At 35.1% G+C, this 25,354-nt stretch overlaps 1 protein-coding gene across 1 annotated transcript in view; it reads right to left on the reverse strand.

The window, feature by feature from the left end:
- Positions 1–24,888, reverse strand: part of LOC145661504 (fasciclin-3-like) — a gene marked incomplete at its 5' end in the record, with an annotated part of 129,602 nt that extends 104,714 nt beyond the window's left edge. The window contains 6 exons of the mRNA XM_081726822.1: positions 4,967–5,080; positions 6,492–6,633; positions 10,897–11,081; positions 12,215–12,409; positions 13,716–13,850; positions 24,558–24,888. Of these exons, the coding sequence (XP_081582948.1) occupies positions 4,967–5,080; positions 6,492–6,633; positions 10,897–11,081; positions 12,215–12,409; positions 13,716–13,850; positions 24,558–24,888 (1,102 nt within the window). The remainder of the gene's footprint in view (positions 1–4,966; positions 5,081–6,491; positions 6,634–10,896; positions 11,082–12,214; positions 12,410–13,715; positions 13,851–24,557) is intronic.
- Positions 24,889–25,354: the final 466 nt, after the last annotated feature.

Here is a 25,354-nt window from a genome sequence, read left to right on the forward strand (position 1 = left end):
ATATTTTATGTGAAGTATTTGTATCTACGATGAAAAAAACTGGACAATACGAAAAATCTACGGAGAAGAACTAGATACTTTCCAAATGTGAATATGAGAAAAATCAGAAAATACTAATTGTACCGAACGGAAAGTCAATGAAGTGTTTAGAATAGTAGGAAGGAAAGGAACAATATATTAGCTACAGTAAAAAGATTGAATTTACCTAAACATTCATTTCTCGAGCCCGTATTCGTTTCAACGATGGGTTGTTGTCATCCTCAGCAGAAACTTTTAAGGATTTTTCATTTTTTCTGGACTCACATTACTGGCAACATTCATACACTGTAGAAAATTTATTATACTTCGTTGACTTCAAACACAACTCTGAATTTACTTTAAAAGAACTCACTTAAAGAGTTAATGTGCTTCACTATCTTCACAGTGTGTTGCATCCTTTTTTGCCTTTGATTCAAACTCGGAGATGAGCCAGCTTTTTAGGAATCTCTGCCCATAAATCTAAAAGCTTACATATAATAATCTTTCTACAGTGCAGGAATATTACCGCTAATGTAAGCCAACAAAGCAATGTAAAAAATTCTTACATTTTTCGTACTGAGGATGACGACATGATAGGAATGACAGTATTCCCACAGCAGACGTGGCTGCGACGCACCGTTTTTTTTTTTTTTTTTTTATATACAGTCACGGTCTTGTGTGTCTCTGTAGACATACAGACGAGCGAGAAATCCCAGTGTATGTTTTCACTCACTATATAGTATCCACACCTAACAATCTTATATAGGCAGAATAAGCTACAAATTCCGCTAGTTAGAACATGACTAGTTCTTCGAACATTCGAGACGTTCAAAAATATTGTCCTATGACCTTATCTAGAGACTTTGTGGAAATACCATCTGCTCGCAGAATAATGCGAGTTATACCACCAAGGAAACACAGTCCACTCTACTCGGTATACGCCTTTTGCCCTGGCCTACTAGGTCTCTGAATCTATATCTGACCGAACACGAGTGGAACATAGTTAGATAACACCTGATCAATTAGATGGGCTCTGGCAATGATCAGTTAACATTAAAATACAAATTATAGTTAACTACCAGCCGATAATTTTAAGTATTATATTATAGTTAAATAAACAAAAAATGATACATAAAACAAGGTCTAAAGATCATACCAAATAGATATTCAGTATCTGCACGATCGGTTATCCGGCTGTGTGGCTCTCAGCGTGGACACCTGTGTTATTATGGTGAATACGTATTTTTTCGAACATCCTGTACAACATGTTCAGTATGTCGCACAGGCGCCATGTTGGAATGGAATCAGAACTACATACTGTTACCTTCTTTCGTACAAAAATTGGACTACATCCGTGAACACTTACTAAATGCGCTTACGCTAGCGTATACATAAATGGATCATATAATATAAAGAATCATTGTATATTATGTGTTACTTCTATGGACGGCTTGTAAACAGTTACAAAAAAAATCTCGGTACATAAGATTAGCCAAACTTATTTTTATAAATGAATGTGGACATTCTGCTATAATAATAGTGAAATGTTTTAATGGTTGTAATTTTTAAAATAGAATACTTTCTTGTAGTACATAATATGCAACAGAAAGTGTCTTTAGTTGGAAAGATTCTGGAGTTGAAAATTGGGCAAACGAAAGCATCCTTATTGAAATTTTCCCGGTTGAAAGGAGTGGGAAATGTTCATTTTTCTTATGAATTTAACGATTAATTGAAATAGTTCTTCCCTTCCAACTAAAAGAAAGAAGAAAAGTATTTACTTTTACTATAAACTTAACGAAAGTATTTTTTATACAAATGATTTTTCAGCTGAAAATAGTGAAATACATTGCTTTTATTATAAGTGTAACAAAGGTATCTTTAACTGAAATGACTAATCAGTTCAAAGAGCTGATCTATCTAAAGGAAAATTATCTTTATCATATTAGATTAGAACCAAAAGTTTCACAAGTGAAGAACCCGCGAAGATGACTTACTAGTGTACTAAACTTTTTTTTTTTTTTTTTGCTCAGTACTTTTTTCACGCATTATATGTTATATACAGGATGTTACAAAAGAATTGTCACAAATTTTGGGGATAGATTTCTCTCATCAAAATAAGAAAAAGAAAGTTCATATTGACCTGTGGTCGGAAGTGCATAGTTTCGTAGTTATGGAATGCCGAAAACGTGAAAAAATGAACTTTAAAGATCCATAGATTCACTACTATATGACTGATCACAGTCGGGTCAAGACATCACTGAGGAGCTAGTATATGAACTATCCAAATATCCATCTTTCAGAACCTAAATCATTTTTAGAGAGGCTATTTGGGAGTACTTGATCACTCTCCACTTATCTCTGTGCAAGTAGTGGAACATGGATATTTGGATAGTTCACATACGAGTTCATCAGTGGTGTCTTGATCCGACTACGATAGGTCTCATAGTAGTGGAGCTATGAACTTGTTTCACGTTTTTGGCACCATATAACTCCGAAACTATCCACTTTTGAGCATAGGTCTATACGGACTTTTTTTTTTTTTTCTTCTTATTTTGGTGTAAGGAATCTGTTTCCAAACTATTGTGACATATTTTTGTTATAAGCTGTACATGAAAGTATATATCTGAAAGAGTAAATTTGTTTTAAATTAGAAATGCAAGGCGAATTAGAAATACTAGTATCAACCTGGTGTGCAGGCATGGTGAGACATGTTGACTGGAAATGACAGTACCTTTGAAGACAGTATCTACCCAATTTGTCATTGCACAAAAGAAAAATTCTTAAATATCTTACAGCCTATGTATACCGTCTCTTGTGATATCTAAAGAGTACAGATTTACGCTTGAAGATAAAACGACGATAGCACACACACATAAACACTACAGACGGAAATTAATGCTATTCTCATGTCCAGATTTCATATGCGATTACTGAATTTCTACACTGATTTATGTAACAGTACATAAATATAAAGCTGTTTGAACAATGAAAAATTAAGTAAACATCAAAGTTTATTTCTAAACTTCGTTCCAGAAAAATCATATTAATTGATTGAATATTTAATCGGAAGTGTTACCAACTAGGCAATTTGTCCTCTGATGTTAGAGATCAATGGCCAGAATAATCAATAAAAAGACTGCTACGTTAAAATATAAACACCTAATCAAATAGTTTGAGGACAATGCGTTCAAACTTGCAATCATAATACGGACTCCCACTGTGTAAATAAAAGAACTTGTACAAAATTTGTCTACATATTTTTGAAGGTGGAAGGAGTCAAGTGTAACTATTTAAAGAAGGTAGTTCTATCTTACGAATTTTAAGACTTCCAAACTATGCTATGCATAAGTGTCGGAAGTCTTATAGAACGGCTCTGTCCGTCCGTTTGTCGACAGGTATCAGAGCAAAAAGGTTAAATATATTGAGATGGAGTTTTCGAAATCGTCCCAAGAATAGGTTCCATCTTGTCCGTTAACTTACTATTCAAACCAGAAGTGGTTCAAATTAGTCATTTCCGGTTTCAATGTTTATCATCATAGAAAGAAAATGGTAACAGATATTGAATTTTTTTTTTTTTTAAATGATTCAGCGTCTCAAAGCAACGTATTATGATTATCCCGAACACTCTACCAAAATCAGAAATGATTCGAATTTATTATTTCCAGTTTCAATAGTGATTAACACAAAGCAAAAACAGTAAGAGATCGAGATGTGGGTTTCTGCAATCGATTCATTGTTCCAAGAAAAGGTTCCATCTCCTTCATTAACTCTCTAATCAAATTAGACGTGGTTCAAATTATCCATTTCCAGTTTCAACGTTTACGTTCATAGAGCAAATGGATAGCGAGAAGCGGTTTTCTGCAAATGATTCAAGGTCTCAAGAGAACATACTATCACAACCCACAACATTCTATCAAAACTGGAAATGGTTTTATTTACCGCTACTTCCGGTTTCAATACTGATTTCCGTTGAGCAAAATCGGTGACAGATCACGAGATGCAGTTTTTTGCAATTGATTTTGCTTCCCAAGCGTCGGTCCTATCTTCTCCCTTAACATCTATTCAATCCGGGATTGGTTCAAACTATCAATTTCCGATTTCAACCTTTATCGCCATAAAACAAAAACTGTAAGGTATAGCGAGTAATCGCTGCTTCGTATGAATTCAGCGTCCGAGCAGCAGATTCTATCTTTGATCTTATTAATCTATTGCAACCAGTAGTTATATGTGTGCACTACTTCAAGTTTGAGTGTTGAATTCCCATAGTTTGTATGTCTACTGTAGTTTCACATTGTGAAATGAAACTCATTTGTTTACGATGGGTTAGAAACATTTATCTAGTTAACCAGTACAGATTTAAATTACAAGAGTAAAAGTGCTAAAATATTTTAAATATGACTAGATTTTACCTGCTACAGTTGTAATTACAGCACAATATTATATGTTATGAGTCATTACAATTAAATTTTTATTTATTTATTAAACTTTCACAAGCAGTATAAATTTAAACTTGAAGAATATATCGTCCTAGAACTTGAAAAGAACACCACGAAGTGAAATTAGAAAGGTTTTGGGTATGTTACTTACAATTCAAAAGTGTCATGATTTCTTTAAGGTTTGATGTTCTAGTAAAATGTTACAACTGATTTCGTAGCATCTTCTAAGTTCAGGACGCTGTGTATTCCAGTTTAACTTTTATTAAATTAAATAGTAAATGAAATTTATTTGGAATGGTACTAAAATTATGCGTATATTCATGGAGAATCCATGAAATAAGAAACTAAAAAAGAACAGTAGTAATCTTGGCTGCTATAAATTATTATATAAATTTAAGATAACCAAAGCATTCGGTACAACTCTACGTTAATTTTCGAGTAAAAGTTAATTTGCAGTGAAGTAAATTATATGTTAGATATAAGAATAAAAGGAAAATGTTAAAGAAACTTACCAGCAAAACACCATCTTCCTGTCGCTCTCGCAAATATTAGTAAGAAGATTAGAAGGAACACAACAAGAATGGCTAATACGATTCCTATAATGGCTCCGGTTTCCAATTCTAATACTGCAAAGAGAAATCACAGAAAAGTTAAAGCGTGTGTTGATGTACAATTTTACATAAAATATACTCAATTTAAACATTTTGCTGGATATACAGTAATTTTGGTTGGCAGAGAGAAAGATATAATTCCATAATTCGACGCTAGATGTCAGTGGCGTTTGACTAACTGGTGCTGCCATCAGCTGGCAAAGTTTAACAATACGTGCAACTAACCATATTCCTTCTATATCGTATTTCGATTTAACATTTATTTTAATTTTTAATTTCTGAAGCGCACTGCAAGATTTTGTACTTGAGCTAGAAAATGATTCGTATACCACCCTTCAAATCAGTTTCGCCGTTGTGAGAAATTTTGCTTCCCTTTAACTGCTTATCTTCAACTGGAATTCAGTATTTAATTTGTGAATTCTATGAATAATTTTAGTTGGTTTTTGCACATTTATCATAAGAAATTGAATGACTATAGACATTATTTTAAAAAAAATAACTGAAATTAAATTAGTTTTACGTCTCACAGTTATGCCCTATGGACTAAAAGAGAATCGAAAGTAAATTTATATGAAAATATTAATGGAATGAGAATATACACTTGGGGTAACAGCCCATTTTGTGTGCTCCAGCGCCATCTAATAGCGACCGGCTGAACCACGTCCAACCTAGCAGCGAACACATGGTCAGCGCATTAGGAGCTTTCTCGACCCAGTGGCCAAGGACGCCCATCAGGGGGGGCAAGGTGGGGCGCTCGCATTCCCCTAGAGGAAATTATACTTTAGAATATCGAAAATCCAATAGAATTTTTACATTAGTTACAGCAAAAATTTGAAACTATTTTTGAAACGTCGCTTATACTTGCCCCCCCCCCGTGGAAACCACAACATGGGCGCCCTTGCCAGTGGCCGTCACATCTTGTCTTCACGTGACTCCCCAGTTTGCCTCACAACGCTGGGTGGACGCCGAAAATTGAGAAGTACCGGCCGGGAATCGAAAAGGGAACCACGAGGACATGAGCCTAACGCTCTAACTATTAGACTGTGGTACCCGGGTCCGGCGGGAAGGAAGATGAAAACCTTCGAAAAGAACACGTATACGATATAATCCTCTAAAAATTTTTACATGGCCTGGGGTTGAACTAGGGTACTCTTCACATGAAAAATGAGCGCTCTGCCTCCTGATGCTAGCTGAAGCAATTTAATTTAAGTATTTCAAAGAGAAACATTTATAAACGTCTTAATTTTAAGATATTTTGTCCTGAGATACAGCAATACTATCTTCTAGTGGACTTTTGTTTAATGAGAAAAGATGCTTTCGACTGTCATAAGAATTCAAGTCATTACAAAATGTAGAAATGAATCAATGAAAACAAAAATACAAAATTAAGAGCCGGATTACGTATAAATTGTATATCTACACATACCTCTTGGTTCTGCTGCTGTTGAAATTTTAACCGGATATTCTTCCTGTCCAATTTCATTTCGTGCAATAAGTCTGAATCCTTCATCGATATCTGCTTGCGAAATAGTTTGTATCGTCAAAGTTGTTTCATACACACCTTTACCCTAAAAGAAAGTATCAGATGACAATAAATTAAGATGTGAGTTTTTAAATACAGGGTGTTTCAAAACAACACCGACAACATTTACGAAGTGATTCCTGACACCAAGATAAAACAAAAAAGTATAGACCAACCTGGGTGCAGGAATCCGTCATTTCGGAGTTATGGGCTGCCAAAAACATGAAATAAATTAACTTTTAAGAACCATAGTTCCAATACTATGGAACCTACCGTAGTCGAGTCAAGACTTCACTTAAGAATTAGTATGTGTTCTATCGAAATATCCGTGTTTCAGATTCCTGCGGTACTTCCAGAACATTTTTTATAGAGGTAGTTGGTGAGTACTTCAAATTATATGCTCGTAGCCAAACTACCTCTATAAATATTGTTGCGTGAGTACCGCAGGATTCTGAAATATGTATTTTTTTTTTTGATAGCGCACATATTAGTTCCTAAGTGAAGTGTTGACCCGACTACGGTAGGTCCCATAGTATTGGAGCTATGGACCTTTAAAGTTCATTTTTTCATGTTTTCGGCAGCCTATAACTCCGAAATGACGGATTTCTTCACCCAGGTTGATCTATACTTTTCGTCTTATCTCGGCATCAGGAATCGCCTCCCAAATGTTGTCGATGTTGTTTTGAAACACCCTGTATATATACACGTTAGTTAATGCACATAATCCTACAACTTTCCATCGTCTAAAGAGGAAGAATGTCCAAAGAGACATATCACAATCGAAATATCGCACTGAGCGGCACAAGATAACGTGTTTGAGATTTAATTCGAATTCATACTTTTCAAGAAAATTGAGTAAATAAATTAGGAAGTTAAAATTTTATGTCATTCATTGCCGACAATAAATGACAGCTTTTATTCTGTTGAAACTGATTGTTTCTGCACTGTACATGTAAAAGTAATGCACTCTCTAAGTAAGAGATTATATCTATTATGTTCTGTCGTCTTTTAACAGTGCTATACAACACTAACATTGATACATATACTATTTGTAATTTACTGAAAATTTATTAATGTTGATCACTTTCGTTAGTGACTGAATTTTCTGAAGAAAACGATAAGTAAATATTGTAACGTACCATGTGCTTGTGTTTAGAAACAACCACACGTGCTCCTGTTTGTAAAGAACAATCACATGTATTTATGATGGAGTATTACATCTCACGTTGGATTACTACAAGAAGCATACGGTGAACCACCAGCACCACCTACAAGTCACATTAAAACATGGAAACAGCAGCGCCACAGCCGCTGGGAGCGCCTATATAAGTAAAAAGATTCTACGGACAGGCACCAGATACCTCTAGCTTGCCTGGAGCTCTAGAAGAAATCCAACCTCAAAGTCTCTAATCTGCTGCGGGACTCTAGGCTTCCCTTCCACCTGCCTTAGATTGATCAGAGCTCTGTCGGGATCCTAACATCAGTTGCTTAGCTTGCTTCGGAGCTCTGTGACTCTTAACGCCCCTCACTGCTTGCTTCGGAGCATTGGGGTTTCCTACATCGATCTACTTAGCTTGCCCGAAGCTCTGTAGAGATCCTGTCCTAAGTCTGCAAGGTCTTGGGCTACTTTTTTCTACCTTACATTAGAGGGAGAGCTATATTGTAGTATTTCTGTAAATACTGTTGTTATATTAGAGGATTTTTTAAAATAACAAACAGATAGTAGGAGTTGATTCTGGACTCTGATTTACTCAACCTAACTCTAGCTCTACTTACCCCTTCACGGGGGAGAACTTTTAGAATATACACTATGTATATATAAAGTTGTGACGTTCTAGACAGTTTCATCAAACACGTTAATTTTTTTCAAGTCTTACTGTGACTTTTTTTGTTTTTCACTTACATGTAACTTTAGCTTTTGTGCTAATATCACAGACATGTGCGTACGAAAATCGTCTCAAATGAAGTATGACACAATTTTTCTAGCATGTTTCAACATTCTAAAAACAAAGGAAGTAAATTACAGGCAAAGTACCACGAACTCAAATAAAACAAAATCATGGTCATTGATGACCGTTGTCTTGTCAAAGAATCGTCTAATACGCACTGACGATGCGTATTAGACGCGGGAAAGTAGACCACACTATAATGGCTAGTATCGGTTTAACCAGCAAAAAGTACCCCCGGTATAAAATGCATACGCAATAAGTGCTAGCACCGTTGTTGAGATACAGAATGCAGAGTTTCCCAGCCCATCCCACCAGATACGGACGCGTCCCATCATGATGTTGCAGACAGAAGTGGGTTCACCTGAAAAGAGGATGTCGTTGCATTCAAATTTCCAAGCGCGAACTTTATAGCACTATTAGAGCTGGATACATCTATGCCGTGTGGTCTAAGGAAGTCGCAGCACCGTGTGACGTGCAAATGTATCCCACCAGGTCAGATGATGTCACTGTTTATGGGAGCACTGGTTGTTGTACGTCAACTTCGTGTGCTAGTCTCCAATCCACAATAGCCATACACACAAGAAGCCTGTTCCCACCGTTTGTGGTCTAACGCGGTAGTTTCGAATCGGACCTTGTTTTGTGTTACCTTCGTGGTGAAGTCATCGTATCGAATGGTTGCATTATGTCCAACACGGACATCAATGTCGCAAAAGGATAATATTCTAAATGTAGCGAAATTCTTCCGCGATCAAAGGAGGAAATCTGCCGAATTGATGCTGTATTTGAAGACGAGAAATTGTGCGATCGTCCACACACACACACACATTATGTTACATCAGCAATCGGCCACTACTGAACTGTGAGTCTCTAGCTTGCCTCCGGTTGCATCGCAGAGATGCATTAATAATCATTTTACTGACTTTCCATCCTCAATACATTCGTGAGGGAAGTCACATCCGGTAAATTACTATATTATCGCTACAAACTTCCAAACCAAAGAGAACAACTTACCTATGTCCTAATTTTTGTGTACAACAATTTGGCTATTAGGTAAGTTTTCTTCTCTTAACTTGTAGCAATAACATTACGTATAATTTTTCAGTGATCTGGCTTTCTTCACAAGAATTAGGACATTAGATAAGTTTTCTCCCTTATTTTTGTAGCGATAAAATTTTAACTTTTTAGCGATTTGGCTTTCCTCACAAGAATTAGGACATTAAATAAGTTTTCTCCCTTATTTTTGTTGCGATAAAATTTTAACTAGGACATTAGATAAGTTTTCTCCCTTATTTTTGTAGCGATAAAATTTTAACTTTTTAGCGATTTGGCTATCCTCACAAGAATTAGGACATTAGATAAGTTTTCTCCCTTATTTTTGTAGCGATAAAATTTTAACTTTTTAGCGATTTGGCTTTCCTCACAAGATTAGGACATTAGATAAGTTTTCTCCCTTATTTTTGTAGCGATAAAATTTTAACTTTTTAGCGATTTGGCTTTCCTCACAAGAATTAGGACATTAGATAAGTTTTCTCCCTTATTTTTGTAGCGATAAAATTTTAATTTTTTAGCGATTTGGTTTTCCTGACAAGAGTTAGGACATTAGGTAAGTTTACTTCCTCTAGCATGTAGCGATAAAATTGTAATTTTTACCTATGTGAGTTCTCTCACGAACCACCACTAGCCAATTATATCTCCGAAGGATATCCGAAGGTATAGCAAACCTCTATCTGGCCGAATTTATATTGAGAGCTCCGTGTCTAGTCAGAAATCTATCCCATACATGTCCAAGATAATTTGAGACATATTCGAATATTGCACGTTGACGATGGTCATAATGTAAATCGTTTTAAAGCAAAATAGTTTTGATCCATCATGTCTTTGAGGAATAGTGATCGAAAAAACTGTTCAACACATTATCATTGATTTCTCCAAAACTGAGGTAAAATGATCAAACTTCAAATATTTTAATAGTGATCACGAAAGCAGATGACATAAGCGAGATTCTTGTGATTACGATCTACCCTATCCTTCAACTAGTACACGAAAATCTGTTCCATATACTTAAATTACCAGATTGAATACATGCCTTCCTGATCGAACCAGTCAAGCTAATTTGAAGTACATTGAGCAAATTATGAAATAGGTTTGTCCAAATACATTCCAAATGAGTTTATCCTTCGGTCCTAAAATTTACTGTTTTCAATGTGCACTTAAAAGAGTGATAATCATGCACTTATCAAGAACCAATAGTTTGAATCACTTAGAAGGATAATGAGTGTATTCCTTTTTTTAAAAAAAATATTAGAATTTGTTTCCATTTTATATTTTAATTTAAGATGTCCATTTAAAACGATAAATACCTTGCTAATTTTAATGACTCTGTATTGTCCAGAGTCATCACTTCTGCCTTCATCAATTTGCTTATCTCTAACAACCCACGTAAATCTTGGCTGTGGATTTGCGTGAATCTCTACTGTCACAGACCCTTCCGTTCCAAGGATGAAACCAAACTGTTCAATGGAATTTGACGGAGACTTAGGCGGAACTGCAAAGAAGAAACCTTTAATTAGTAAACAAAACAAAAAAGGATTGTCTTAACTATCGACTTCACCTTAAACTAACGTAGATAAAAAGAAAAGTTTACTATATAAATAATATCAATCTGGTTGTATGTATACTGAGTCAGAGCTACAGTCAATGGCGCCTGCAAAATGGCTCACTTTATTGAGATGCATTTTTGTTTCGATTCTTGAGCTTTCCCTTCCAGTAGTTTATCTTATCACTCCGCCTTCTACGTTCACTATAGATTACATTTTACAGTAGTTGGTAGTTTCTACAAGGAAACAATATTCTCATGCTGTCTATACTCACTGGAACAGCCTTGTAACTTTCGGCTGCTTGAAGAGAGAAACATCGATATTTTTGGACGACTAAAGGTTGTCAACTTATTGTTTTCGTAAATAAATATTGGTTGTATAATAAACTTTCTACATAGATGCATTCGCTGTTATTTTCTTAATCATTCTGTCTTTTGCAATGTTTTAAAATTACTGTGCTGTGTGTGGTATGTGCGTATGCACTCATACACTCAGGTGAGCAGAGGGTTGTTGTGTTTTTGCAACTGTCGATACATATAAACATACAACATGTAAACATAAAATACAGGTTCTGTACACTGTGTAGAAAGATGCCACCAGTAGAAAATAGCATCTAATGGAGCCATATGCACTCACTTATTTTATCCGTCGTAAAACACTTGTAATGATTTTAGATTAGTAACCCTACACTTGTAAACCTAAAATACAGCTGTATTACTTTGTATTTAATTCTTTCGCCTGCAGAAATTTTGTTCCTTATAAACATGTCTTTTCATGCAAAGTATTGAATTTTACCTGTAAATCTTGCAAAATGTGATGTGCCAAAACTACAACTGAAACCGTTTTTCGCCTAAGGTTCCTTAAACATTACTCTTCCTTTCTGAATTAACAGATTATACCTGTAAATTTTAATTAAAAATGTCCCCAAGCGGAAACTTACAACGGAAGTGGAAAGAGATGCCAGACAGATATCAATGTGTACAAAAGCACCAATCAATTTCTTTCGAATTAACTTAACTGACTGGGATCCTTTGTGCTAAAATACGTAAAATATAGGGGAAAAAAATTAAACTCAACATACACACTACGTTCAGCTGGTATGACGTTTGGTTGATCCTATCCCCTAAGGCTATATGGCTGGCTACACATCTCAAATTTTTTTCATGGTCTTCCCATGTAAGCGTTCTCGAAATATTTTGGCTAATTGTATACAATTGCTGTTTGTCGTAATCCATAATCACAGGCCTCGACAATCCTTCAACGATAGGTTTATCATCTGGAAAAAGAACATAGGTATTAATTAATATAGACACATCAATATAATCGAAAAAACATTTCTCTATTCCTTCCTCCCAGTAAGACTATTAAAGAAGAAATGTGAAAACGAATTCCGAAGTTGGCCATTTGCCTGATTTGCGACTAAAAGCGTAATAACAGCTACGAAAACTTAAAATCACCAATTTTTAGAACCGCTTTAAAAGGGTATAATAGAGTAGGGTAGGGTAGAGTAAGGTAGGATAGGTTTAGCTTCGGGTTGGGAAAGGTTGAATCAATTTTGTTAAAGTTAACAGAGTGTAATTTCTCGTCTCTGTGTAGGGATAGCAACTGGAGGGTCTCTGTACACCTCCAGCCATGTTCACAATACAGATGCTCGTTACTTTCCCACAATCGAACCATACCGACCCTTGCGCGAAGTAGTTCCCTTCGCTTGCCAAATAGTTCCATGTTTATAACCGCTTATAAAAAGAAATAAACATAATTTTCGCTCTCCTTACATAATATCAAGCACACAAAAGAGCAAATTATCTATTTCTTAACTTAACTTAACCCAACTTGGGAACTTAACCCAACGAAAGTATCGTCTCTGCACTACTTTCTTCACTACCGGTATCTAATTCTAATCTAACAAAGTTTTCTTTAAGTTGTATATACTTAAAACATTTATTACATTGGTGGGTAATTCAATACAATAAAATGATATTGATTGGAAACCAATTCAAGAAAGAACTTCTCGGTGGTCCAATCAGAAGATGAGAATAATAAGATCTGAAGAAGAAGAAGAACAATTATGCTTGTCACAGAACAAAGAATTCAGAAGGTGAGATACTTCATATTAGGTCTCAAATTTCCTTTTCATAGCTGATTCAATAGCACAGTTTAAACCTAAACACATTTCCCTTTATGAGCTGATGTCTTGTTTTTGTCTGCAGATAAATAGGTGAATGCCTGAAAAAATGCTTCAGGCAAACCCTCTTCACAAAAATCTTGAATATACACGTATGACCAAAAGAAAAATCCGGAACACACACCGAAAACACAGGCTACAATAGGCTGAATAATTATATTAAGAAATTTCCTTAACATTTCAGTGTTGTACAAATGCGTTTTTTAAAAAAATAAATATATGTCTGTTTCTTGGTTGTAGATAGATCTTTGTCTGTAAATTAATTTTGTCCGACAAACATCACAGTTTCAAATATCAATGTTAGGAAAGATCTTCACGTCATTTATAGTGCTATAATTAAATTACATATTACGTATAAAAAGAATGAATGAATTAGATACATATTACAATACTGTACCTAAGAACCAGCTAATGTTTGCCACAGGCCGTCCATTTTTTACCATACACGTCGCGTGAAACGTAGACCCTTCTTCAAATTGGCCTCCTCGCTTGTAACTTCGGCTTACTTGTAATTCTGGTATTTCTGGCGGCCCTGTTTCAAAATAGATAGGTTGACAAATTAACAATGCATATACTACATTAAAAAAAAAGAAATAAGTTCACATTTACGCCCTTTAGGCTAAGAGGAAGAGTGATTAATGAATGTGAACAAAATGTACATAAGAAAATTGGGTCCATTTAGTTGTAGTCTACATCTTCAAATTTGAATTTTAACTAGCTCAGAATTTTGTCCAATTTTTGTCCATTTTTATTCAACCAAGAATTTTTTTTATACCATTCAAATTAATAAAGGAGAGACATTTCAAAATTTGGGCCACTTCGATTACCTGTAGTGCGACATCTTCAAACTCGAATTTTAACTAGCTCAGAATTTTGTCCAATTTGAATATGTCGCCCTACACGTGATCGAAGTGGACAAAATTTTGAAATGTCTCTCTCTCGTTTATTTGAATAGTACAAAATTTTTCCTTGGTTGGACAAAAATTGAACAAAATTCTTAGCTAGTTAAAATTCGAATTTGAAGATGTAGCACTACAGGTGATCGAAGTGCACCAAATTTTGAATGGCCCTCCCTTGTTTATTTGAATGGTACAAATTTTTTTCTTGGTGGTACAAATATGTACGAAGATCGGAGCTAGTTAAAATTCGAATATGAAGATGTCACACTACAGGTGATCGAAGGGGCCCAAATTTTGAAATGGCCTTTCTTTGTTAACTTGAATGGCACAAATTCTTTCTTGGTTGGACAAAAATATACAAAAATTGGACAAAATTCTACTTAAATTTTGAAGATGTCGCACTACAACTAAATGAACCCAAGAAAATTTAGTGTTACAATGACAGTACACCGACAAAGGCACAACTTTGTGTTACAGCGAATTTTAAAGTTGTTCATTTTGAACAAAGCACGTAAACTCATTATTACATATGTTATAATAGTAGAATAGATGCCGTACTTAATCCACACTCTATACACAAAATACACTTTTAATTACGATAATGTACATCAAAATGTGCTCTTGTAAAAAAAAAAACGGATTTTGACTGTTATTTCTAGAAAGTACCTTAGAAGAAAGTAAATAAATACTATTTTATTTTCCGAAATTGTGAAACAAATGAATTATTACAAAAGTAACATACTATAAATCAGGGCCGTGCCGAAGTAAGGGGGGCGAAAAATTCGGGAGAAAAAAGGAAAAAAGATAGGAAAAATTGCTTGGAATATATGTATGGGGGCGCTGTCGTATACTATCGCCCCGGGCGCTGATTTTCCACGGCACGGCTGAGCTATAGATATTTGCATATGTACAAATTTTTACTAAGATATTTGCACATGTCTTACTGAAATTTTCAAACTTCCTTTCGATATCAAAATTATAGGTAGAAATACAGGGTTCCTGGAATGGGACTGACGCTTTTTAAAAGTGTATAGTTTCAATATGGTCAAAGATACAGAAAAAATGAACATTCATATTGAAGGAAAGCTCAAAAAAGTTTTGTTCAGCAAATTTTCACACTTGAACAACTATCGGTGACGGTGCTAGTATCGCCGATAAACAGAAATGGCGTCAGCAGACGAAAAGGCGCAATGCGTGTGGTAGTTTGCAGAGACAAAAAAGTGTTGTTCAAGTTCAACGAAACTTTCGACGTGTTTACCAGAAGGATTCTCCATCACGCAACAGTATCCAGGCGTGGAAGGATCAATTTTTATCAACAGCGAGTGTAGTGAAACAACACAGCCGCGTGTGTCAGAAGAAAATATGAAAGCAATACGACACTGTTTCTCACGCAGCCCAAGGAAGTCAATTTGCGCAGCGAGCAAGCAATTGACAATTCCAAAATCAACAGTGTACGATGTGTTACACAAACGACTACGTATGCCCGCGTATAAGGAGCAATTGTTGCAAGAAATTAAGCCCAACGATAAGCCACAGAGAGCAGCATTTGCTACTGAAATTCTGGACAGGAATGATTATAACTATAATTTCTTATTGAACGTTGTTTTCTCTGATGAGGCAACTTTTCACTTGCCTGGCTGTGTTAACAGACACAATGTAAGGATATGGGGATCTGAGAATCCGCATGCGTACATAGAACATTCTAGAGACAGTTCCAAATTGAATGTTTGGTGTGCTTAAACACATAATGCAGTTATAGGCCCCTTCTTTTTCATAGAGCAAACCATAACAGGAAATGTGTTCTTAGACATACTTCATCACTTTGCTGTTCCCCAGTTACAACATTTGCAACCTCAAGTGATATTCCAATTGGATGGTGCCCCGCCACATTAGAGCCTACAAGTGAGGGAGTACCTTGATACTGAATTTCCTGGCCGTTGGATAAGCAGTGATGGGCCAATTAGATGGCCTCTACGCTCTCCTGATGTTACTCCTGGACTTCTTCCTGTGGGGGTATGTGAAAGACATTGTGTATTCTGATGAAAAGGTGCGTAAACTTGATGAACTGAAGAACCTTATTAAGAATGTGATTGCTTCAGTAACCCTCAGATGTTACAGAATACGTGGAGAGAGATTGAGTTCAGGCTAGATATTGTAAGAGTTACAACTGGACTTCACGTGGAGTTACACTGAGTTAGAATGACTTGAAAGTAAGACAAATAAACTTTTTGCGTTCTTCTTTAAAATGCATGTTTTTTCTTCTGTATCTCTGACCATATTAAAACTATACACTTTTAAAAATCGTCAGTCCCATTCCGGACACCATGTACTATACTATAATATATACTATATATAGAAATAATATACTTAAAAAATTGAAAATAGACCAAAAACAAGGGAGAGAAAGTGTTTCTTGTATTTAATACGATAGAAAATACGGAAACTACTTATAACTTGCAGGTAATGGGGATAGGTAAAAAGCAATGATCAAAAATAACAATAGGAAGAATATAATATAACATCATGAAATGTGAAACAGCAGAAATGGACAAAGTTTAAATCTAAACTGGCAGACAAAACGGAACTACGATTATAATTTGGATGCCTTTACTCCGCACTAACTAGGACACTATGATGCTATGGACCGAAATTTCTTGGTGTTCTGCAAGTTATGCAATTATGCTTAGAATAAGCACGCTGCCACTGCTAAGCACTGCTGATGATCACGTGGACATTTTTAGAAAACCATGTACATTCTATGGTCCAAATGTTTCGACTGGCAATTTTCCAAGATGACAATGCGTCAATTCACGCTACTAAAGCTGTTGAGGCGTGGTTTCATGAAGATTGGGGTGAATGTTAATCAAACAACATTCGTGACAACAGTTGCGCTGGCCCATCCAATCTCCAGACCCAGCTTGATTGGTTCACCTAGGGTTAGTTCTGGAACTCAGATTCCGAGCTGATCTCCACTTTGACCCTTGCTGATGGAACAGAATATTGCACCGCATAAAGAGTGGTACAACACTCCTCTCGAAACTGTTCATGATTAATATTCCTCCATTCCACGATGAACTAGAACTTTCCTGTAGGCTAAGAGTAGCACCACACCATATTAATCAGGTAAATTGTATTTCTTTCAGCTGTTCCCATACCTGCATGAACGAATAATAACGCAAATATGACTAGTAGCTTCAGAGTATTAGCAAAAATAAAGGAAGCCGTTTATCTGGATATCTTCTGCGCACATTATATTATTCTCAGAGAGGCCCCTAGCAGGATAAAGAAAAAGAACTGTAGTAAAACGAAAAACTTGATAAGCGGAACTATTTCTCCCATCCTAAAATCGTAATAGACACAGTGTCACGATATTTAACTACATTGCAAGTAAAACAGCAAACTTAGACTTCGTTCTCAAAGGCATGTACCAGGAAATAAACTTTCTACATAAAACTCTGATCTTCTACACAAATATTTTAGGTTTGCAAAACAAACAGTACTTTCCGAATTGTATGAGTTCAGGCATGAATGATTGCTAATATTTGCAAAAGAGAAATTTCAGTTCACTTTTTCGATTAAACAAAGCCTGATGTTCAAAACTTAGCTGATGTTATTTTAGATATTTGAACTCTCTTAGCGTTAGGATGCAAGGGAACAATATTCTTGTGCCAAATGATACACTGTACAGGTTTAGAAAACCAAAACGCGCAGATGGCAAAATTAAAACTGTGCCCTCGAAGTGTCCCTTTCACAGTCGATATTCATTCGATGGTTGATTCTAGTTTTATTTTAGAACAGTTATCGGTTGTGGAACGTAGAGCCGAGGGCAAATTCTGATAGATGCGAGTTTATGACTTCATCCCCCACCCCATAGAGTATAGCCAAAATTTCTTTGCTTGTGGACGTGTTACTATTTCTACTAGCCACGCAAAATATTTTTCTTTTCCCCACTGCAGTAGTCTCTTTTTGTTTGGTACTTTACTATAGTCCTTCCAACATACTTGAAATATATATGGTACTTGTAAAAAAAATAAAAGAAGTTGTGCTTATAAAAATGCAAATAATTAAATTGGATAAAAATAAAAGAAAAAATTTAAAAATACAACATAGGTCAATACTTAGAATAGAGTACTGAGTACTGAAAATACTGATAATTTGAGAGTAGGTGCATATTTTCTGAGAAGTTTCAGCAAAAATATTAAACATCAAAATTGTATTATTCTGATCATGTTCATGGTAAAATATCTTAATACTTTTTCTGCATATATGATGTTGAGCACTTTGCTTTCTATTGCCAGCATTGCTAGTTCGTCCAATGTTCTTGCGAAACAGAAGATTTGCTATAGTTTCTTAATAGTTTTAGTTTCCTTTCCGCTAGCAACTGACATTGGAATAGTGCGTAAGCTTTATGGGGATGCTGTATTGTGTATTGTCATTTTACTGAGGTTATTACAGGAATAGTGGTTAATACATGGTCTTGCGCCGGTTTTGTTGGAATACCAACTGAACTTTAATAGAAGGACAGATTAGAAACGCCAATCAAGCAATACTTTCCTTTCTTCAAATCTGGATGAAGGCAATTGGGTCGGGAAACATTTTGTCATCACTAATGAAGACACAAACATCTACTATTAAAGAAGAAGAAAAGAGTTTGCTCAAAGTCTGGGTAATAGAACGACGAAGCTGAAATTCAACGATGGGTAATAGAACGACGAAGCTGAAATTCAACGAAATAACATAAGTTCATTTTTGTGTTCCAGGAAGAAAAGGAAAGGCATGCGCTATCTATATTACTGTCGTTTTCAACAATCTACTTGCGAAAATAAGGATTCCCCGTCTTCGCAAGCATTACAAAAGAGAAAAAGGAAAGAAGAAAGAAAAATCTGTGAATCAAGAGTTGCGAGTTTGTTTGCTATTTCTCCCCGTGTTGAAAATTTTTTTTTTTAACTGAACCGTAGTAATAACTGTATTTTTTTAATGAAAGCATTTCTTTTATTAAACGCATTAAATGAGATTTTTAGGGGCTGAAGCTTAAAATGAAGAAATGACACAAAAAGCATTATGAACTCTTCCTAAGGTTTAGGGTTAAAGTTTTTTGGTTATCAGGGAAGTGGTTCTCTATAGTCCGTCATAATTAATAACACCCAATGTTTTTATAGTATTAGACCCATTTCTTCTTTCCTGCCCACAAAAAACTTTATAATCCGTATTATAACAGGTCTTTTTTTGATGCGCTTATTACTTCTTACTATTTAGACTGAAGAGAACTGATTGAGAAATAAGCACTTCGAAGATATATAGGCTTTCGTCTAATGTAAATAAAAAAGAGAAAGTTATCTTGTATGTGATCGAATCACGGGAAAACGGCTGAACCGTTTGAAATGAACTTTTGGATATAATTATCAACTGAAGCACAATCTGAAATGAATTTTTGGATATAGTTATCAACTATTGCAGCGTTTGAAATGAATTTTTGTACATAATTATCAATTGCTTCCTTGTTTGAAATGAATTTTTTGATATAATTATCAACTGCTGCACCATTTGAAATAAATTTTTGGATTTAATTATCAACTGCTGCACCGTTTGAAATGAATGTTTGCATATAATTGTCAACTGTTGCACCGTTTGAAATGAACTTTTGAATACAATTATCAACTGAAGCACCATCTGAAATGAATTTTTGGATATAGTTACCAACTGCTGCAGCGTTTGAAATGAATTTTTGGATATAGTTATCAACTACTGCAGCGTTTGAAATGAATTTTTGGATATAATTATTAATTGCTGCACCGTTTGTAATGAATTTTTATATATAATTATCAACTGCTGCACTGTTTGAAATGAAATTTTGGAAATAATTATCAACAGCTGTACCGTCTGAAATGAATTTTTGGATATAATTGTCAACTGCTGTAGCGTTTGAAATGAAATTTTGGATATGGTTATCAACTAACTTGAACTGATTTTAATAACGTTACTTTGATTAAAGTGCATATCCTAAAGGGGAGTGCGGGAGGTTATAATTATATGTGAAAAATTTAAATATATCACGAACTCGTCAAGTTAGAGAGATGAAACTGGGTGTATATAAACTTTTTATTATAAATAAAGGGAAAATCAGTTTTTGAAAATATTCATTTTAAGCGAAAGAATTGCGTATTTTTATATATATATATATAAATTAAAATGAGTATGATGGCCAACTTTTCCTAGGTCATTGAACCAAATTCGTTAATTGTTGGTACATGAGTGGGCCATGCCCTAACTAAGTTTTCATCACATGGAGATGAGAAGGATAATGGATTGGGAGGAGACCGGGGGTGACGTGTAAAAATAATCGAAAACGACGGATATTAGTGTGCAATCCATTTTTTTCAAGGCACCGAGACAAATAGTGGCACTCCTGATGTCATTTAAATCTATATTCACCCCCCGTTGGCATGAGGTAAGGGGAGCAGGTGGGAAGGAGGTGACAGGTACAAATTAATCGAAAACGATCGATATTCAAGTCTCAGTCATAATTTTCAGGGTAGCTGAGATAAATAGTGGCAATATCGATGCCGTTTAAGTTGAAGCTCAATCTCAATCGACATTAAGGGAGGTAACAAGGGGTAACATTATGGATTTTTATCATTAATCTTTCATTGAAATGCATATCCTAAGTGGGAAAGAGAGTTCAAATACTTTCAAAAAAAAAAAAAAAACTTTTCGTCCGAAGAATGGGCATTTCAGCTCGTGTTATCTTTTAGTCTTTTTGTCAATTCCAGTCGACATGTATTTTAACCTGTTAATTCTTAAGGCGGATTTTCATGCAGGCGCCTGTTGCGTTCTTTGCTTGCGATTTGGCTGAATACCCAATTGAGAAAGTTATTTAAGTACGGTTCTACGTGTAACACAACTTTCTGTTGGCTACACATAGAAATCACAAGCACCGGACGCTTGCATAAAAATCCGCCCTTATGCTTATAATAAGATGTTTTAGCTGAGAACACCTAGTGTCTTAGATGTTACTGTCATCTGACAACACTACAGTGAACTATTAGAGTCTTGAAATAAAGTAGAATAACGGAAATGGTGAATCGACGTTTTATTTATTTCTTGTGCTCTTTCTACTAATAAATGACGAAATTATTTTGATTCTTTTATATTGTTAAATAATGAAAAATCAGCATTCTTTAAAAGTTTGCTTCAAATAATATTTTAGTATACCAAACTTATTTGTTGAAAATATTTGTTCATTGCTATGGAGCAACACACACAAATTCAATGGTAACGTTTTCCATGTTGCTAAAGCCGGGTCTTTCGTTCATAGCGGTTACTTTTGTTAGATGTATAAGTTTCATAAACATAAGAAAATTCACAATCATATAATCACTAATCATAGTAAACTAACGAAATGAAACCAGGCTGTAACTGGCCAACTAAATCATTACAAACTATGGGACAACGAGATTTTTAGTAGTGAAAATTTAGTACTGAGCAGTTCTTCAAGATAATTTATATCTTAAATAGCCTAACGAAATATTGTTCATTACAAATCAAAATCGGTAAACAGTTACAGCTCGACAACTGGCTACAGCTTTCCAAATAGTCTGTGAGTTAGGGCTTACCCGTTTATCTTATGAGATTAAGCTTAAGATCTTGTGATTTAAGAACTTCATTTCAAGCAACATAAATATCTCGTTACGAAATGACTATCCAGCTATGACTAGCCAAACGGTTTTCCACATAAATTATGAGAAAACTAGACCTTAAGTAGTGAAAGTTTAATCCTGAACAGTTCTTCAAGATAACTTAAATTTTATTTATTTATTTTTTTAAATACTGTTCTTTACAAATGAAAATCAGTAAAAGCTTATGGTCAGTCAGCAGGCTATGAGCTGCCAAATGGTCATAAGGCTTATGACGGAATAGATTAACCTATGAGAATAATATTGAGAATCATGGTATAAAGTAAAAGGAAAAAAAAAGTAATTTGATTCCAAGACGACGTAAATGTATCGCTATAAAATGAAATCAACCTATGGCAAATCAAACTATTTGAGTTGTATTTGCTAAAATTCTTTGCCTAATTATTTTTCACTTAGTTAACAAAAAAGGAAAGAAATAATATAGACAATATCTTTACAGGAATTCACACGCTGATTCGAAATCAGCAGGAATTTAACGTTTTGAATGATTAATCCGGGATAAGCATTACCGATTGATTATTAAATTGAAATACACTAGGGTTGGTCATATGATTTGGAACACTGGAATTAAATTTCAGTCAAAGGTGCAAATTGAGTGTTGTCATATTATTTTTGAACTGTTTCATATGTATATGCGCAAATCTAAAGAATATTTGCATATACACCGCCGATCGCTTGAACTAAATAATATAAATGGTGTTTGATTCGTTCGACTATTAATTTAAGGTGTATCCTTCACATCTGACTACTGGATTATTACATTAGGAGAACCGAGTGTACGGACTTGGTTGGTCTTGGCTCATGAAGTCCCTGACTTGCATTGAATGTCAGGGAGACTACGTTGAAAAATGGTAGGTATGTTTTTCTTAATTGTTATAATATTTACAGCAATTTTAAGGTTTTCATTTGAATCACCCTCGTACGATGACATTGTGTACTCATTTACGATCTATGCAGAACATAAACCTAACATCTAAAACATATAAGTTCTCAACAGGAATCGAACTCAGGCCCTTCGTACATAAATCATAACCAAAGATATAACCGTCATCTTTAACACCGAAAAGGCAAAGTTCATTCATTTATTTTAGATATCTTTTCATGGCACATTCTACCAAATTTATTTATAGGTCCATAAAGACTTACCTTAGAGAATAAAAAAAATACCAAATTTGTATTTTTAGGGTATTATATGCCTATTAAATGGTATAAGATAATCAAATATCAAAATTTAGATGAATTAATCCTGGACCACGACTTTTCGCTTTATTTTGATTTGTACAATTGTGCTCTGTTGTTCGTGGGCACTGGTACAGATAGAAAGATGAAGTAAAAAGTAATAGGCTATAAGGAAACGTCATAGAGCGTATTGAATGGAGGATACTGGTTTCGGTTTTTAATTTCATGTAGGGCAGAGTTTAGAAAATGACCACCATTCGAATGACCCCTCGGTGTCCCATGGTAGGTGGCCTGGGAAAAACTTTACTCACCATTTAGTTGTTTTCGCCGTGAAAAAAAAAAAAATCTCGACAGATAGCACAATAATTTTCTTTTTGAGTTTTCTCATTTTTTGTTACTGTGTTTTGCAACAGTTTTATGTATCGGTACCTTCTCTTATGTGTCACTACCTTTTGATTTTTCTATTTTATTATTTTTCTGTGCAGATGTTAAAAGTTTGACACTATTGTTCTTCGCTTTACAGTACCACATCTTATGTTCTTGGATAAACCCATACGCGTCTAATATAAATAACTTTTCTTCTAGTGCGTGTTCGTCTTCTTCAGCAATTGTTGTATGTTCACCAAAATGTTTCTTACAGTTAACTTTGAATAATCTGTCACGTAACGTATCCGAGTAATTTCAAAAGCTCTTGAAGCAGTAGCAAGTAGCACTGCATTCTTTACGGCCTCTATAGCTACTAACATTTTGTTCAAATTCCAGGAGCATCTCATGCAATGGAAAAAGGATGCAGACATTCTATTATCTATATGTTAATAGTAATGTAGTATTATTGATATATAATTAGTAAAAATGACAACGAAAGGAGGAAAAAGGCATCTGTCGAAAGTGCCCCAAATGTGAGTGTCGGAAATACCCCGAATGCATATGTTGCACTTAACTATATTTTATGCAAGTTAGAAACACTGCACACTGATGAGCCTACTACCTGTGATTGCACAACTTTCAGCTGTATGTTTTCCACCATGAGTACTTAACAATTCAACTTTTATTTCCAAACAAGAGCTTAACAAAATATACTCAAATTTTACAATGACTCTTCACTTCTCACCTATCTCTCACACCTTACCTTGTAAACTTAAACCTTTCTCGTCAAATTATTCTACTTATTTTTAAACTTTTACAGATATACATTCCATAAACTCCACAGTTTCAGTTAGTACTAATTACGCCAAGTCCTTCACTTCCAGGAAGAATTGACAGCGCTTTAAGCTTAGAAGTGTCAGTATTCCTCAACTGTCGGTCATCCGCTGAATGACTACATATAATTAAGCAAGCCTCTAATAAAAATAAATCTGCATGCTTTCCAAGATGCATTTGTCATTTTGATTCATTCGTTCTGTATAAGACCCTTTCTGAATACAAACATAACAGAAAACGACCATTAGTAGAATATAACACACTTACTTGCAACTATAAGCGATGCGTTTGCTGCCACTTCATGTGCCTGCGATAAAAGTCCCATCGTGCATTTTATCGGGCCATTATACTCATCCAGCGTATGTTCGATTCTCGCACCACACTGACCACTCTCTAAACTTTGTCCGAAATACGAGATCTTTCCATTTTCCATAGGAATTGAAGGGTGTAAATTATAGTTTTTGCCATTTGGCAATTCGAATCGACAATACTGTATCTTCTCGGCGACTCGACACAAAATATCAATACTGTCACCAACTTTCACAACTGCTTCTTTGGGTGAAATTTGAACTACTGTACACTGGGATCCACCTGCAAAGAAAAAAGAAAATATTTTTTTTAAAAAAAAGAATGAATATTTCCAGAAATGAGTAATGTGGCATTTTATATACAAAACTGATCTACAGTGACCGCGACGACTGGTGAAGCCTGAGCTCTACACGAATCATAGAACTGTTTTCTCTCACGTGTAATGCATCGGAAAAATTAGGTACGGTTCGTGGAGCTGCCTTCCGAACGCATACTTGAGAAAAAATGAATCAGCATAAGTTCACTAACAACGTTGCCAAAATTATGGCAAACGTGCGACAAAAACAGCTCGAATCAAATAGTGATATAATAACAACAAAATTATAAAAACAACAATAATAACAATACAACGAATCTTAGAGGCAATCTGACAACACTGTATCCTCAGGATATGTTCTCTGTATAGCGTGAGAGATGGCACTGAGGTAAAATTTCGTAGGTGGAGTGTTGGCGATTGGGACACAGCCTCGTGTTGT

This window comes from Thermobia domestica, chromosome 10, assembly GCF_964235325.1.
Source record: "Thermobia domestica chromosome 10, izTheDome1.hap1.1, whole genome shotgun sequence".
NCBI classification, from domain to species: Eukaryota; Metazoa; Arthropoda; class Insecta; order Zygentoma; family Lepismatidae; genus Thermobia; species Thermobia domestica.